At 35.9% G+C, this 18266-nt stretch overlaps 1 protein-coding gene across 1 annotated transcript; it reads right to left on the reverse strand.

Moving 5' to 3' along the window:
• Nucleotides 1-1968: 1968 nt before the first annotated feature.
• On the reverse strand, nucleotides 1969-14507 carry LOC133532115 (uncharacterized). Its single transcript, XM_061870639.1, has 8 exons — nucleotides 14357-14507; nucleotides 10929-11187; nucleotides 9062-9169; nucleotides 7786-7990; nucleotides 6447-6693; nucleotides 5165-5363; nucleotides 3780-3935; nucleotides 1969-2122 (listed from the first exon to the last, which is right to left on the reverse strand). Exons 1-8 carry the CDS (start codon nucleotides 14407-14409, stop codon nucleotides 2063-2065), a joined length of 1287 nt encoding a protein of 428 aa, XP_061726623.1. The 5' UTR covers nucleotides 14410-14507; the 3' UTR covers nucleotides 1969-2062.
• Nucleotides 14508-18266: the final 3759 nt, after the last annotated feature.

Consider the following 18266-nt stretch of genomic DNA (forward strand, 5'->3'; position numbering starts at 1 on the left):
GTGCTAGAAATATAATGATTTATTGGTGGATTATATTTTGCAGATAATACTTCCTAGTATTTTATTTTTATTGGTAAAAACATAGAAAAAAAAATCATGTGCCACAATAAATAGATTTGACAAACTGCAGAGAAGTTTATTGGCGATTATATCATTATAATTATATTCATTTTACTAGAAAATAAATATTATAATTTTTTTTTCCATGCTAGTAATCTCAACTGCTTCAGAAGATAAATGATTAAGAGAAAACATGTGGTAATTTTTCCATACCAGCATTCTCGACATTTTCCTCTCTGCATTAAGTACGATTTTCGTTATATTATTGTTTTTATAAGAATTAGGTTACTTTAATAAGCGCTAAAAACGATCAAATAAATACACAGTAAACATTCGCGTAGCATAATAATAATATAATAATAATAATAATATTCTTTATTGTGCACAACGAAAACATGATTAAATACAGTAATTAACATGGCTCAGGGGTGTCGAGAGGTGTACGCCGCTTTCTACCCAGTGGCTGATAACAGCCACTGTGCCAACTCGCGTCTTATGCAAGTTTTCACTTCCACCCCTGGAGCATTTAGCTCTAACGACTCCTCTCTTGACGGCCAATGAAGGCAAGCCAGAGCTGAGAGTCCCGCAGGTCCCCTTGGGGTCCACTCCTACCGAAGAAGACACGCTGGAGACGGAGACCCTGACTGACTCTCGGGAGCACTCGGGTCCGTGGGGTCGTTACTCCCCAACAGCTCGCCACAAGCTGCCCTGCGGTTATATAATAATAATAATAATATTCTTTATTGTGCACAACGAAAACATGATTAAATACAGTAATTAACATTAAAAAAAACTAAGCAACAACAGGCGGTCTTATCGCTAAAAAGCGATCTCTTCCAGACAACCTTCAGGTAGTAGAAATTACCGTAAGGAAGAAATATGTATAAGGGTAGCAAATATAAATGGAGAACCATAACAGAGGAAAAAAATAAAACAGCACAAATATATGTATAACATATAAATATATACATAAATATGATAAATAAATAAATATATATATATATATATATATATAAACATATACATACATATTTCACACAACACAGAATCAAAGAGACTGAATCGAATGATTAACGAGTTTGAGGAAGGGACAGATAGTGTATTTTGAGTTGAGCCTTAAAAATGGGGAGCGATTTAGCATGTCTTATCTCAGACGGCAGGGCATTCCATAACCGAATCGCTTTGAAGGTAAAAGAATCGTTATAGAATTTTGAAGAAGAAGAAATTTGGGCAAGCATATAATTTTGAGAGCATCTCAAAGAAGAGAGGTATTTGAAGCGCTCCTTCAAGTAGAGTGGGGTAGAGGGGTTGAATAAAATACCGTACAGGTGAGCAAGAATATGTGAATTGCGTCGCAAACGTATAGGAAGCCACTTGAGCTGCGAACGGTAATAGGAGACATGATCATATTTTCGCAAGCCATAAATGAACCGGATGCATAGATTTTGAAGACGTTCGAGTTTATTTAGTTGTTCTTCAGTAAGATCGGGATAACTGATATCCGCATAATCTAAAATGGGGAGAAGCAGAGCATGAGCAAGCGCAGCTTTGGTAGCGAGCGGTAAAAAGTTACGAAGCCGCCGAAGCGATCCTATTGCAGCATACATAATTGGTGACGGTAAAAAAAGAACGTAAATGGTTACGTTCTCAACATTTTCCTCCTCGAATACTAAACCAATCATAACGAAATATTGGGAACGGAATGAAAAAGAAATGACCTGTGTCTGACCATTTTGATTTTTTGGGTTTAATGTCGCCAATTATATATGCTACGCGAATGTTTACTGTGTATTTATTTGATCGTTTTTTGCGCTTTAGTAACCTAATTCTTATAACTCGGCAATCATGGGATCGCTGAGATTTTTACGCAATATTTTTTTTATTTTTAATTTAGGACCCGCCCTCGTCATTAAAACGAAGAATTATATCTAAAATTCTCAAATTTGAAAGAGGCTCAGCTGGTATTTCCTCTTAAGTTGTTCCTCCACTTCTCTAACAAAATTTACCCCTCAGCAGCGAAAGCCTTCAACATCATATAGTACGTCACCGAACCCTTCAAGACCTGAAAAATGCTTACAGTTAAAACAGGGCCTTAAGGTCAACCGCTAGCGTGGGCGGGTGCAAGGAGCGGGCGCACGCACGCGGATGCTATTGTAAGTAAAATCCGTCGCACGCGTCCGCGCAACCGCGCCAGCTAGCGGACGCCCTAAGCCACGAAATTAGAAGAAACAACAACAATAACACCCAACAACACACAAAAGCTTAGTTCTTAGATGATGATGCCTCACCGCCGTCATATAGTTGACTCTGATCGGCACCATACCACTAGCCTTCAAACCGACAAGGATTTGGATCCTGCATTTGAAGAACAACGAATACACACAACAAAAATATCCAACAACAATACACGAAAGCTCAGTTCTTAGATGATGATGCCTCACCGCCGTCATAGTGTTGACTCCCACCGGAACATTTCCACCAGCTTTCAAACTGTCACGGGTTTCGATCCTGCGTATCAAGAACAACAATTACCTACACACAACAAAAACACTACACAACAACAACACCCAAAAACAATATACAAAAGCTCAGTTCTTAGATGATGATGGCTCATCGCCTGCATAGTATTGACTCCGACCAGCACCATCCCACCAGCCTTCAAACTGACAGGGATGTGGATCCTCCGTATCAAGAACAACAACTACGCACAATACCAACATTACACAACAACATACAACAACAACACACAAAAGCTCAGTTCTTAAATGATGCCAAACCACCTGCATAGTATTGACTTCGACCAGCACCATCCCACCAGCCTTCAAACTGGCAGGGATGTGGATCCTGCGTATCAAGAACAACAACTACACACAACAACAACATCACATAACAACAACACACAAAAGCTCAGTTCTTAAATGATGCCTCACCACCTGCATAGTATTGACTCCGACCAGCACCATCCCACCAGCCTTCAAACTGACAGGGATGTGGATCCTGCGTATCAAGAACAACAACTACACACAACAACAACATCACATAACAACAACACACAAAAGCTCAGTTCTTAAATAATGCCTCACCACCTGCATATAGCAAGATTGACTCCGACCAGCACCATCCCACCAGCCTTCAAACTGGCAGGGATGTGGATCCTGCGTATCAAGAACAACAAATACACACAACAACAACATCACATAACAACAACACACAAAAGCTCAGTTCTTAAATGATGCCTCACCACCTGCATAGTATTGACCAACCAGCACCATCCCACCAGCCTTCAAACTGACAGGAATGTGGATCCTGCGTATCAAGAACAACAACTACACACAACAACATCATATAACAACAACACCCAACAACAACACACAAAAGCTCAGTTCTTAGATGCCTCACCGCCTGCATTGTATTGACTCCGACCGGCACCATCCCACCAGCCTTCAAACTGACAGGGATGTGGATCCTGCGTATCAAGAACAACAACTACACACAACAACATCACATAACAACAACACCCAACAACAAAACACAAAAGCTCAGTTCTTAGATGCCTCACCGCCTGCATTGTATTGACTCCGACCGGCACCATCCCACCAGCCTTCAAACTGACAGGAATGTGGATCCTGCGTATTAAGAACAACAACTACACACAACAACATCACATAACAACAACACCCAACAACAAAACACAAAAGCTCAGTTCTTAGATGCCTCACCGCCTGCATTGTATTGACTCCGACCGGCACCATCCCACCAGCCTTCAAAGAGACAGGAATTTGAATCCTGCATATCAAGAACAACACTGTTCTTCTGTTGCTCGTGTTCATATGTTCCCATGGTATTTGTGTCATAGCGTCGATCAGTTCGTTGCTCTGAAAAGACATAAATTTGTTATTTTATGTATTTGTTGTTTGTTGTGTGTTTGTGTGTTTGTTTTGTGTGTTATTTGTGTAATAATGTCCTATAATATTAATTATTTATTTATTTATTTATAAATATGCAAGTATAGCTTTTCTTTGTGCAGTAAATATAATAATGAAACGAAAGCTGCCTCACAAGATACAATGATGTAATGGCATTTTGCAGCAAAAGGGGATAGAATTTGGGAACCTGTTGTAAATGGGCTAATCCCAAAATTTCAGTACCATGGATATTTTTGTTATGCTATTTTAATTTAAAAGATATTAACCTTTTTTATTTATTAAATTATTATTGAAATCGGCATTAGCCTCGGTGCTCAATAGTAGCAATGATTTTGCTTAAGAAAAAACCGGCCAAGTGTGAGTCGGACTCGAGGATTTCGCACATTTTTTTTTTTACAAATTTATTGATAGTTTTCAGGTTTATCCTATTTTTGTAGTGTAGGCGATATTACTTGCCAAATTTCATAGTTTAAGGTCAACGGGAAGTATACACTATACATTTTGTTTCCCTTGAGAGTGTCGAAATATACGTTTTTTGCGGCATACACGGCCTTGTCTTTTTTTACGTAAACTTATGTGCTTTTTTTAGAGCTTGAAGGGACCGTAGACCTGAGTATATGGTTTTAATTTCAACTCGATAGTCAACACGTTCCCGAGATAAAGGGTCTTGACAGGCAGACGGTCACCCGGACGGACGGACGGACGGACGAACAACAATATAATCCTATAAGGGTTCCGTTTTGCCTTTTGAGGTACGGAACCCCAAAAATACAAACGTCATGTTTTTTTTGGATGTTGCCGAATTAAACCTAGTTACAATCAAGAAAAACAAAGAGTTAGACCAAAACAAGCACATGTAGAGCAAGTGTTATTTTAAATGTTCAACTTCTTTCAAATTATGACGTATAAATAACACTTGCACAGGTGCTATCAAAATCGTTGCAGACTTATCTTGGTTGCTAGTTAAATTTATATACTTTGGTTTAAGATGTTTATTTCTCAAAAGATTACAAATAATCACTTACTGAGAAATACATATTTCAACTTAACATAACACAAAGGAGAGGGTAATTATGCAACTTTCAAGGCCAATTTTAAACTAAATATACAACTATGTAAACTATACTACTACATATTAAAACTAAAGTGGGTAGATATAAGCAACGAAAATACTTTACCTTTGTATTCAAGACTTCAAAAAGTATAGACACTTGTATTAACTGCTGATGCATCCCAATGGTTAAGGGGCCGTATTTACCCAGAGCGTCTGCTGTGAACGAAGATACTTCCAGCAGTAAGATGCAGGTGATGAACTGCATGAACAGGTAGAACGTGAACAGGTACTCGCTAAACGTATTGGAACATCCGTCCACGAATCTGGAAGAATGGATTTTATAGTCAATTTAGCTCATATTTATTTAGCAAATATGTAATACAATTATTTTTAAATTTAAAATCCAAATAAACGTTAATTTTATATACCTGTTAACTATAATTGAACAGATGTATGTCTAAAAGTTATTGATTAAACAGAATACAAAGATTTAGCTCATAGTTCGTTTGTGTCTAGGAAGCAGTAAAATCATTTTTGTCCATCAGCCAAACAATTCCTCTAACCAAACAAATCGTTCCTACTTAGAAAATAAGCCTTCAACTGGTTACTGTGAAGTTATTTTCTAATCAGTACCGATTTGGTCGGTCACGGGCGTGGCTAAGAAAATCTGTTGTATTTCTATTACATTTTATTAACTCAATCATAAGGCTATAAAGTTACAAGCCAGTCGCTTACTAAAACAACATACTAGTAATATGGGAATAACCCAAAAAGCTGTTTTTTTTTTTTAATAGTACTTTATTACACAAAACTAAGTCCCACAGTAAGCTCAATAAGGCTTGTGTTGAGGGTACTAAGACAACGATATATTATAATATATAAATATTTATAAATACTTAAATACATAGAAAACACCCAGGACTCAGGAACAAATATCCATGCTCATCACACGAATAAATGCCCTTACCAGGATTTGAATTCGTCAAAATAAAAATATAAAGTGATATATAAAGAAATAATCATACTTAATATTATATAATCGAATAAGGTTTTAATTTTTATTCGCGAAATTTTATTTATACAATAATTAAAACAGTATATAGATATTTAGAAATATTTGAACATTGCTGACATTTACAAAATAACACAGCCATATCAAAAATCCAAATAAAACATTAAAAAAAATTAGAATATAATTATAAGATAAGAACAAAATTATTGTCTAATAAATTAAAATAAAATAATTAAAAAATCAGAAATTTCAAATTAGATACAATCAATTACAATTCATTACTATTAAAATCTAGACTACATTGTTAAATAAAAACGTTAAAATTAATTATTGTATATAAAATAATATTTAATCTATAAACTATAAAACTAAATCCGTAAAGAAATTAACTCACTTTATAATCAGGGTGTGATGTTCAATAATTTCCTTCAACAATGCTTTGATTTTGATATTCTCTTCTGGTGAATACAAGCCGTCTTTGCTGTTTACCGGCAAAGGCATAGTTAACAAGCTATTTTTCAAAATTTTTAGATGACCCCAGATTTGGAAGACCATCATACTGATCATAAGGTCGAACTCGAAGAGACCAATAGTTATAATGTAAGACGAGAAAGCATTGAAAGCGAGTAATATCCAGTATCCTGTAGAAAAAATAAACTATATACCACCCGGTATTACACCCTCCAGTATCCTATAGAAAAGATAAACTATATACCACCCGGTATTACACCCTCCAGTATCCTGTAGAAAAGATAAACTATATACCACCCGGTATTACACCCTCCAGTATCCTGTAGAAAAGATAAACTATATACCACCCGGTATTACACCCTCCAGTATCCTGTAGAAAAGATAAACTATATACCACCCGGTATTACACCCTCCAGTATCCTGTAGAAAAGATAAACTATATACCACCCGGTATTACACCCTCCAGTATCCTGTAGAAAAGATAAACTATATACCACCCGGTATTACACCCTCCAGTATCCTGTAGAAAAGATAAACTATATACCACCCGGTATTACACCCTCCAGTATCCTGTAGAAAAGATAAACTATATACCACCCGGTATTACACCCTCCAGTATCCTGTAGAAAAGATAAACTATATACCGGGTGTTTGTAACTTAACCCTAAATAAAACCTACCCCATCAAATAAACCCCAGACCTAATAAAATACTTAACCTAATATTAAACAATAATATAATAATAATAATATTAATTATTATTTCGTACCTTGCATCTCTAGTTTAAATAAGTTATTGTGAAAAAAAACATTTTTGTTACATGCTTTTATCGCTGACTGTCAGTCACATACATTTTACTAAATTTTCATCACACTTGCTCGAAAAAGATCTTATTTGATGCAGGTGTACTAAAGGACAATGGCCTATATTGTTCCTGCGGGAGTAATGGATTGTGAAAAGAAACCTCCAGGGAGTTATAGCTTTTTTAAAATTCTGTCACTAATTCATACGAACCGTATAGGTTTACTTTTAAAATACTGACGTTACTAATTTAATATTTTTGTTTCAAATACTTTTACACAATTTTCAATCGTGGCTGAATGCCAGATAGGTCTGTGCTTTCGATGCCTGTCAAACAATGACAATATCGCGGACGAATGTCTGAAATGTCATCGTATTTATGAATTATTTCGCTGAAATTTTAGTTTTTTTTCGCAAGTGTGATGAAAAACATTGTGTATAAATCCGGGTACTATAACATACCTCGTAAAGTAGTATAACAGGCGTCCGGTAGGTAGTAGTAAGCTGAATTCTCGAAGGTGCTATTCTCAGGCCTGTTTTTGCCAAACATGCCTTTGCGTAAGTTACTGTAGCAAGGCATTAGCACGAACAATGCCATGCCGTGGGCCATCTGACATATGACGTAAAAACTGAACATGCCCGATATGGTATGAACTTGCGTGTGGACCTAAAAACGTAAACACAATAATTATTATTGTATCTCCTTGGATTTCACGGGCCTATAAATCCCGGTCTTACAATGCAGAACTATTGTTATGTGCTTGTGCATTGACTGGACGCTTCGAGCCTTCAGCTCTAAGCGGAGCTCGGCCTTCGCAATTAGACATTTATACTATAAATTATAGTGAAAAATACTGTGGCCCTAGTGAAAAAGGGTACAAGTCTCTGGCAGCGCAGTTGTAAAGGGGTGTAAGTTCAACGTAACACTTACGCCCTTATACACCTAAACTGCCAGAGACTTGTACCCTTTTTCACTAGGGCCACAGTATTGTTCTGTGTTTGACCTGAGTGATCTTCTGGACGCTTCGGGCCTTCGGCCCTACGCGGAGCTCGGCCTTCGGCCTTCGCATTTAGACACTTATACTATTGTTCTGTGTTTGAGCTGGACGCTTCGGGCACACAACATTTCACGTAAACCATTGCGGCTGTGTCCCTGATATAGCGTACCCCCATTTTGTTTTATTAAATGTTTTTAACATGGCGAGGCTCTCTGAACATTATATTACACATTATTTAAAACAAAATGAATAATAGAAAGTTCGAAAGAAAAACATTTGTTTCTGGATAACACTCAGTTAGCTACGATTAAAATATTCATGATCTACTATTTTGCCTACCTTTTTGTACCTATCAAGCAGAAACACTGCAGAGCACTGGGCTAGCGATTCAGTAGTCGTGGGTTCAAGTCCCACCCAAGACAGTGAATTGTTCCACTTTTAAATTGTTTCTAGTATCGTTCGCAGACGTTTTTGTTTGATAGCGCATCGAATTTCCAATATGACCTGGAACTCCGGTAGCCGTTTAGGAAGTGTAACACTGTTACGGTAGATGTCGCTAGGATCTCCCTAAGCTCATATATGGTGGAAATATTCGCTGTATTAGGTAAGTTCTTGGTAGCTTAGCTGGCAGGACACTGGGCAAGCTACCCAGTGGTCGCGGGTTCAAATCCCACCCAAGATAGAGATTTTTTCTAATTTGAATCTGTTTCAAAAATATAGATATTTATAATTATAGATACCTTTGCAGCATACGGCGATCGATCCTTGAAGTAAAACAGGTGAAATTCAAGCAAAAAAGCTTTAATTGTTTCTTGATATTTCGTTGTCTGAGTCACCATGAATCTCAGCTAGAAAAAACACAAAATTAATACTAAAATGCTACAAAAATTTGGAACTAATTGTATATTAGGTAAGGTTAAAGGGTCTAGCCGCAATCCTAAGTGAAAGGATTGCGGCTAGACCCTTTATTTACTATATTATTTAGGGCAAACCTAGGCTATTTAGTGATACATAGTTATTCGGTGATAGTCAGTTTTATTGTCTTTTCGCCAAGTTACCTGGTAATTTTATGACTTGAAACCATATTACACCACATTAGCCACATTTGTGCTATTTCTTAGACATCGATTTAAGCAATAAAATTACAGGACAACTCGGCTAAAGACAATAAAACTGACTATCACTGAATAACCAAGTATCACCGAATAGCCCAGGTTTCCCCTACTATAATAAAAAATCACGCAATACCTAATATCTTTTATTAATTTTGTGGGTATATTAAAACAACCTAACTACATAATTTCCATACAAAATTTTAATAATAGTCGCGCTTAAAGTTTTCAATTATAGTTTACGTTATAGGGACCGTGCGCGTTGGAGGGTCTGCCATCTTGTGGCCTGAATCGGAACCATAAACATGCACATGTACACGTCACGTGTTTTCTTGTGCGTAGTAGGTTCTGCCATCTTGTGGGCTACATCGGAACAAAAAACTTCATTTACGCCTCGCGCCAAAAATCTGACGGCTCCTGTGCTGCCTCCTACAGTTCATGCACGCTCCCTATAGCAGTTTTACGTAATTCAAACTCTATTAATACAGCATGTGTATTGTACTTAGTCAGGAGATAAGTTTTGTCAAAAAGGTTTTGACTTATAAAAAAGCTATAGGTACAGATTCCTTATTTTTCATATAAATTGTTTGAAAGCTTATTTAATGCTGAATTATTTACAATATAATTCATTGTAATTTGCTGTGTTAGTTTTGTATAATTCTATTTAATATTCGGAAAAATGTTATAAAAAAACATGTAAAAAATACGCGACTTGTTCGAGGTGATTTTGATCCCTATTTTATTTATTAACTTATTATTATTATTATTTTATTTTTCTTCTTTACATGGTTAAATTGTACATGAAACAAATTCTGTATCTTTTATCTTTTTCAAAGTATATAATTCATGTGTATTGGTATTGCCAAAATTGCAACTGTACGTGCTTTACCAAACCAACTCGTTGGATGGCAGTCAAAAATTAGCGTGTCACTGAAAAGTACCCTAAGTTTGAAGAGTATTTGCTGAAGTACTTGTATATTAGGTTCATACAAATAAACAATTGTATCTATTATATTAATGTGACACTGATTTTGACGCCCTAATTTGTAAAGTATAATTTTTCACAATACAGCCGTCTAACGACAATCCCAAAAAACAAGTAGTAAATAAAGACGCGATCTAAATTTTAAACTAATTATATTACGTTTTGATCGGTATAAAAAACCTTTCAAATAATGTATTTTTTTTTATTAAAAGCTTTGTATTACATTTTATCAGTAAAAACCTTTGTGACAGAACTTATGACCTAAGTAATGTACCTACATTGGGTCTTATGAAATTATGATCAATTTGAAACGTAAAATAGTTCCAGACATTTCGAAGATTCATATATTATATAGGTCTGATTCTGGTTAGATGTTAGTTTCATGACATAATATTAAAAAAAATCTCGATTAAAGGAACTTAAAATACTTTACACCGATAAAACCTTTTAGTGGTATCGAAATTCGAAGATTGTTTTATAATTCCATGTCAAATGGCAAAAATTACTTACCAAAACCAAAAGGTCAAAAAGCATACACAAAAATATGTGCCCCGAATCGAAAAACGACATATTATGTCTGCGCTGCCGCCAATACAACAGCCCAAGAATAAACATGCCTGCGCACACGCCATGTAGCCCGAGATTATAGATTGATAGCAGAGTGTGGAGTTTCTGGCGACCAAACTGCCTGTGAGGCCAGGCGCCGACGGAACTCATTAGGCATGACACTTGTTTGACGTACGTGTATTTCAGAGGGGAGTCTACCTCACTGTAAAAAGAGAAGAGTTACAGTTAAAAAGCCCTGACAATAGGGTTGTTTCCAATTATTTGAAACGCTTGTATTACGTTCTATATTAACTAAAAGTTGCTAACAAAATTTACTTTGACAGATGATTTCGCGCCCAAAACGCTCTTTGAAAATTGTGTGACGTCACAGTTTAGGGTTTGACACATAACTACATACACGCGTAGAAGATACGAACTGTCAACTGACATTTGTCATTTGTTGTTTATCGCCTAACTGTCAACAGTGTCAATCCGAGAATTGTGACGTCATATTTTAAATTCAATATTTACAAAAATATGGTCATTACAGGTCCCCTAAGAGTAGTTTAACATATTCTTAAAATCCAAAAGAATTTATTGGGATACAATTCTGCCCTAAGATTTGTAGATGGAAACAACCCTATTAGACAAGCCAAGACACAAACTTGCTTGGAGTTTGTTTTCAAACGTTGGTTGCACTCATAGTTTTTATAATATATTGTTATTATATATTACATGTTGTATATTGATATTATATGTTATATTTATGTATATTATATATTGGTATTTATCTAGCATTATGTCTATATATATGTAGTGCCTAATATAATTTGTGTAACATTGTAAATAGTTTTTTAAAATTACTTTTATAGTTGTCATTTCTTTTGAATTATTTTTCTCACTGCACCCACATTCGAGAATTTCTGTTTTGCCCTATGGTTGACTGGTAGAGAATGCCTTAAGGCATTAAGTCCGCCATTTGTACTTATTTTTATTGTGCAATAAAGTTTAAACAAATAAATAAATAAACTACCCTCTTTTTTATTGTTAGTAGTGAGATAGACAGACTGCGAAGTTTGAGTCAGACAACGCTTAAGCGACGTCCCGCTCGGACGTGCCATGCCCCTATGCCCCACCTCCGAGAGCGTACTTTAGGGTGACGAAGCACGAGTTGAATTTTAAAAAGTGTCTAAAAATAGAAAAATATGGAAAAAAATACTATTTTTATTTCACTAAGATTTTTTTGGGGACTATTCGCAACTTATATTAGCGTATGGCTAACTGCTCAAAAAGAATCCTGTACAACCATTAAAAATTTATACCATATTACGAATGCTTTTATAACACAAAGTGAATTTATTGATAAAACTATCATCACTTAAAATGAATTTATAAACGTTTTTACAGTACATAATCTGATACACTTTATGTGCCTATGTCAAAAATTTAAAGGGCCACATGTACTGTAAAACGTTCTACGATACACGTGCAAATTTACAACTCATCGCACTTGTATAGGTATTATTTATTTTTATTATTTTAATGGCTTTCATCATTATTTCAATTTAGTATTATTTCTGCTTTTATATTGTTATGATTATTTTACAATAAATTTACCTTTAATACATTAATTCCTAGGCAATGTTATACTTTATCAATTTTATCGGGCATTTGCTCTGAAACCATTGTTAGAAATTCTTACTATGGAAATGTTTTTCCACTGCTGACCTACAGAATCATATTTTGGGGAAATTCTGTAAATGTTCAAAATTCTTTTCTTTTATATAAGAGATGTGTAGATAATATAACGCTTCCGGATTTATTTAAAGAAAAACGGATATTCACTCTTACGGGTATGTACTTGAATCCTGTCTTTTCCAATAAGGATACTTTTTAATATTTCGCTAAAAAGTCTTCACTAAGAGATAATCTTAGAGAAAAGTACTAATTAATGTGTCCAAAGGCAAATAACACATTGTATTACCAAAGCGCCTTCTATATGTGTATTCAATGCCTTTATGTACACAGTTTACAATGCATTACTTACTAATCGTTGCGTTAGTTAATCTTAAATTTTTATACTTTCCATAGTTATACACGCCAGTTTTCTGAGACTTTTTTAACCGATTGTCGAAAAGTATTTAGTTTTACTAATGACTTCCTAGCCAAAGACGTTAGTGACCCTGCATACGAAACAAAATATCTTGGGTTCTAATTCTGGTAAGGGGGCGTCCATTAATCGCGTCATACGTTTTTGGCTTGGTTTAGACCCCCCCCTCCCCCATGGTGATCGTTGGTGATATTTGCAGGACCCCCCCCCCCCATCCAATATGACGTGTATTTTTTTCGATAACTAAAGAACAGTTTTCTAACAAATGAACCTAAGTACACGTGTTTTGACAGTTTGGTTAATTGAAGGGCGGAAAACTATTATTTTTATTTTATTGACTATAATACAGTATAGCACAGATGAAAAAAAAAATACACGTGATACGTGTCCATACCCCCCCGTCCCCTGTGGTGATCATTGGTGATTTTTTGCTGACCCCCTCCCCCCCCCCTATACAATATGACGCGATTAATGGACGCCCCCTAAGGGAATTTATTTGTGTACTTTGTGTACGTACTTTAGAATAAGTACTTACTGTTGCTACTAGCCAACTAGCCGCTAATGCTTACAAATATGTCAATTATAACTTAACTTAGGGACTGGAGTTGGCCATGTAACTGTACTGTGCTATATCTACTTGCTAAGTTAATTAATACCTATATCAATGTAAACAAAAACGTAAGCAAATATTTGTCCTTTATTACTGAATAAAGATATTTATTATTTAAAAAAAAACAAAAAAAACTTATTAAGTATTTCCTCTATGAGACAGGCTATGCCTAGTGTGGATGTCAGTATAACATGTAACACTATTGAAACTTATATTTGTCTAATAAACAAATTGTATTTGTATTTGGTGTTACCTATTTGTCCATCCTTGGCACAGATGGGAATAGATGCATACATATAAATCAGTCCCATTAGATCTATTCCCGCTTCATGGCTCCTCTATACGATGGGCCATCATACTGGCCTACTAAGATGGGCCAGCGTGTAGAGAGGGTAATGGTGTCGGATGGCTTATGGCACGGCGGGATGGCGATGAGATGGCTACGGTGTCGGTATTTCGTCCGCACATCACAGTTAGTGGGCCAGCGATGGTGCGTACGTTTCTACACGTGGCCCATTACATAGTGTGTGTTTTCAACCATCTCATAGCCATCTCGCTGGTTTAGCGCTGGGCCATCGTGTAGAGGAGCCATCATGATGGGAACAAATAGGAATACACCTAACATCTATTTGTCCCATAAATATTTATTTATTTACTAATAACTAATCTTACCCGTCATCAAACTTCTTCTTCAACTTTTCCCAAACACGGCTTTTCAAAGACATGACGAAATAATTTTAAATTAAATTAAATTTTAAATGTATATTAAATATCAATACAACATTCGAGGCGTCATTCAACTTGTGACGTTCGATTGGCATTAAGGGCACAGTTAAAATAGTCTAAGAGCAAGCTTCTAAAAATTAATCTACAAGTGAAAAAATCGTTATTATATGCAATTACTGACCCATAGATGCCTTAAGAGGCTGTCAATACCTAAAGCGCGCACACTGTCTATTTGTATTGGAGTAAATGAGATAGCACTGTCGCATGTTACTGGGCCTGGGCAAGGGAATAATAAGAAAATTATTTAAATAAAAAAAAGTGGATTATTAGTGTAATATTTTACTCGTTAGCGGTTTAGATATAAATGTTTTGAAATTGTGATTTTAATTGCAGACCCATAAGTCAAAACAATAAAGACATAGAACCGTTTAATTGTGATTTTAAGACCAATATTTGCAATTATTTTCTATCGAGCCGATTTCGTTCAATCATGTATCGAATACAACCACGGTCAATATGAACATATATTTTTCTTACTTGACTAAAACAAATAGTCTTTCTTAAAAAACTGTTTAAGTAACATCAATTGCAAGGACATTGGGTGTTGACAGCCCCTTAAAATAAAACTAAACAATACAATAAAATTGCGAAGGCCGAAGGCCGAGCTCCACGTAAGACCGAATGCCCGAAGCGTCCAGGAGGACATTGCTCAAACACAGAACAATGGTACGAGTACCTATTTATAATAATGTATAATATTCATTTGGATATGATTTGGTTTAATTTTGTGTGTAGTAGCGAAAAACCAGTTTCATACAATTTTTTAAGTGCTCCTAACTCTTATAATATTAGAAATATCGAAAACAATCAAACGGTCACGCATAGCTATCATATAAAAATATTTTCAATAATGTTAATATCCAGAGAGGAAAATGGGGACTACGTTTGTATGGAAAGGCGCTTTGGGGGCGGTCGTCCCCTTTCGTATTAAGTTTAGTACGAGGACTAGTCAGATTTGCCATTATGATTTGAAATTGCTTGCTATTGATATCGATAAAACTTGAGTCGAAAAAACCGGTCAAGTGCGAGTCCGTTTTATTAGTTTTTTGGAGAAATCGCGAAACATCTGGTTGACGTAACTGGTGATAGGATTCCTCGCACAACGTATCAGTATTGCGATACAACGAGGAAATACCGCCAGTATCCTTGGTACAATGCCACAAGGGCCTATTTTAGATATAAGCTAGTTATAGTAATCATCTGTATATATCCATTATGTATATTGTTATTGTAAATAGAGATGTATATTTGATTAAGCATTACCAGTGGGTAGGTTTTACAAACCAGGCTTTAATATGATCAGGAATTTCCTGGAGCTAGCTCTCTGCCTATATATTAAATTAATTATATAAATATATTATGATTATGATTATTATGAATAAATACAAAAGTGAAAATCGATAACAGTTAACACCAATTGAAAAATAAATAACTTAGACCAGCCAAGTGTGGTTTCGTATCTTCATAAGAAGATATATGTTGCACCCATCTGGTTAAATAAGCCAGCTAATTAGTCGCCTAGACTATTAATTAAACGCCGGCATCCAATTTGATGCCTAGGCCGATAGTTAATTGCATTAGTACAACTCCACGTTTAACAACTTGGCATATTGTAAGTCAGCCCTTTGAAAACGACTGGTTCACTCGGCTTTTTAAATGTAACCTAATATCAAATCAAATATCAAACATTTATTCAGCAAATAGGCCACAGGGGCACTTTTACATGTCCATTTTTACAAACAATAAAAATTACAAAAAACAAATCAATGACTTGGCTGGTTATTCTTTAGCCATAAAATTAGATGTCGGCGTTTAATGACCGGGCTAGGCGTCTAATTAGCTGGCTAATTTAACCAGCTGGCTGCGATATATGCATAATTTGAAGTAGATGTCATATATTATGCGGAAGAAAATGTGACAAGCCATTGGGGTGACATTGACACTGGACTTTCGGGCGCTTTCGGCTTCGTTCGGCTGAGCGTTGCAACGGGCAATTATTAGGGTTGGCACAACTTGACATTCTTTTGCGTCACAGCCACAGATAAGATAGCATAATAAATAAATAAATAAATAAAAATAAAACATTATTACACAAATTGTTTAAGTCCCACGGTAAGCTCTATAAGGCTTGTGTTGAGGGTTTTTCGTTTTTATTAATTTTTATACTACGGGCGGGCCGTATGCTTGTTTGCTACGTCGGTGGCAAACAAGCATACGGCCCGCCTGATGGTAAGCAGTCTCCGTAGCCTATGGACGGCTGCAACTCCAGAGGAGTTACATGGGCGTTGCCGACCCTAAACCCGCCCCCCCTAGTTGAGCTCTGGCAACCTTACTCACCGGCAGGAACACAACACTATGAGTAGGGTCTAGTGTTCCGCATCCGTTAGACATCCGCTGTGCTGTGCCTTACGCTTGCCTGTGGTAGGGACCACACAAAGCGAGATGACATTCACAATGCCCATACCTCTCTTTTGGACGTAGTTTAAAGACACACACACCCTTTAACTATTATTTTTTTAATCAGTACCCCTAGTGTAAATAAATTCGATTTCGAAACGTGACGTACGCGTTTGCGTTTAGTCTCATTTTGTATTGGATTTAGAAAGAGCGCGCCAAGCGGGACGTTTTTGAAACTCAAAATCCTATACAAAATGAGACTTAACGCAAACGCGTTCGTCACGTTATGATGTCGATCAAATTTACACTAGGGGTACTGAACGATAATACGAGGGATTTTAATACGAGGGATCCCAAATATAATATATATTACAAAAAAGTAGGTATTCATTGCAAGCAAAAAGGAGTTGAATATTAAGTATTCCTAATCGTTATTTTATTGATATTATATTATATATAATAAAATTGCCCTAACCTTAGCAATTGCTTTGATCTATAATTTATGCACAAAAGTTCGTTATTTATGCAACAATCAGTGACATGTGTAGGTAAAGAATCTTTTCACATAACCTATTCGAAAATAGTACATTACGATACAAGTGCGAAAAATAGGAAATTCGAAACGAGTGGTGATAAATTAAAACACGACCGAAGGGAGTATTTTAAATCGACACGAGGTGCGAATTACCTATTCGCACATGTATCGTACAACGTTTTACAGTACATATGGCCCTTTAAATGTTCGACATAGTAACGTAATATGCTAATTTTCGCACTAGTGCGGTAAAGTAGCACCATATGTACTGTAAAATACTTTTTACTTCCTGCTAGAAGTCATATTGCCACTTTTCTGTTCTAGGACACTATTTTTGTTGTTTTTTTTTTCGCTTAATGAAAATAAAAAATATTTCCTCATAGGTGATGTGAAAAGCATTATGTGAGGCAAGGTAGCAAAATTATTTCCACCATAAGCGTTAACACTTGAATCCCTCACTGCGCTCGGGATTCTATTTTAGAATCCTTCACTTCGTTTAGGATTCAATGTATGCCCACGCCATAAATATGACATTTTGCTCCCTTGTGACACAATGAGGCGAAACGAGAAAATTGAATTTCATACAAACGTGATAAAATAGAGAGCTTTTCAGTCGAGTACCGTTTTTAGGCAACGAAGCTTGCTGAGTTGCCTAAGTAAGGTACGAGATTGATAAGCTTGATTATATAACTATTGTATACAAAACTGTTTCTACGAGTCATCTAAAATAATACTTTTTTAACTATAAAACCTAAATAATTAATGAAAATCGGTAAGTATCTCAGGTAGACAAAAATGTAGTACAAAAGACATAAACGCACGAAATCCCCCACCCGCCCTTCCCCTGCTTACTCTTTTCTATGG

Source organism: Cydia pomonella, chromosome 26 (genome assembly GCF_033807575.1).
Source record: "Cydia pomonella isolate Wapato2018A chromosome 26, ilCydPomo1, whole genome shotgun sequence".
In the NCBI taxonomy this organism is placed as follows: Eukaryota; Metazoa; Arthropoda; class Insecta; order Lepidoptera; family Tortricidae; genus Cydia; species Cydia pomonella.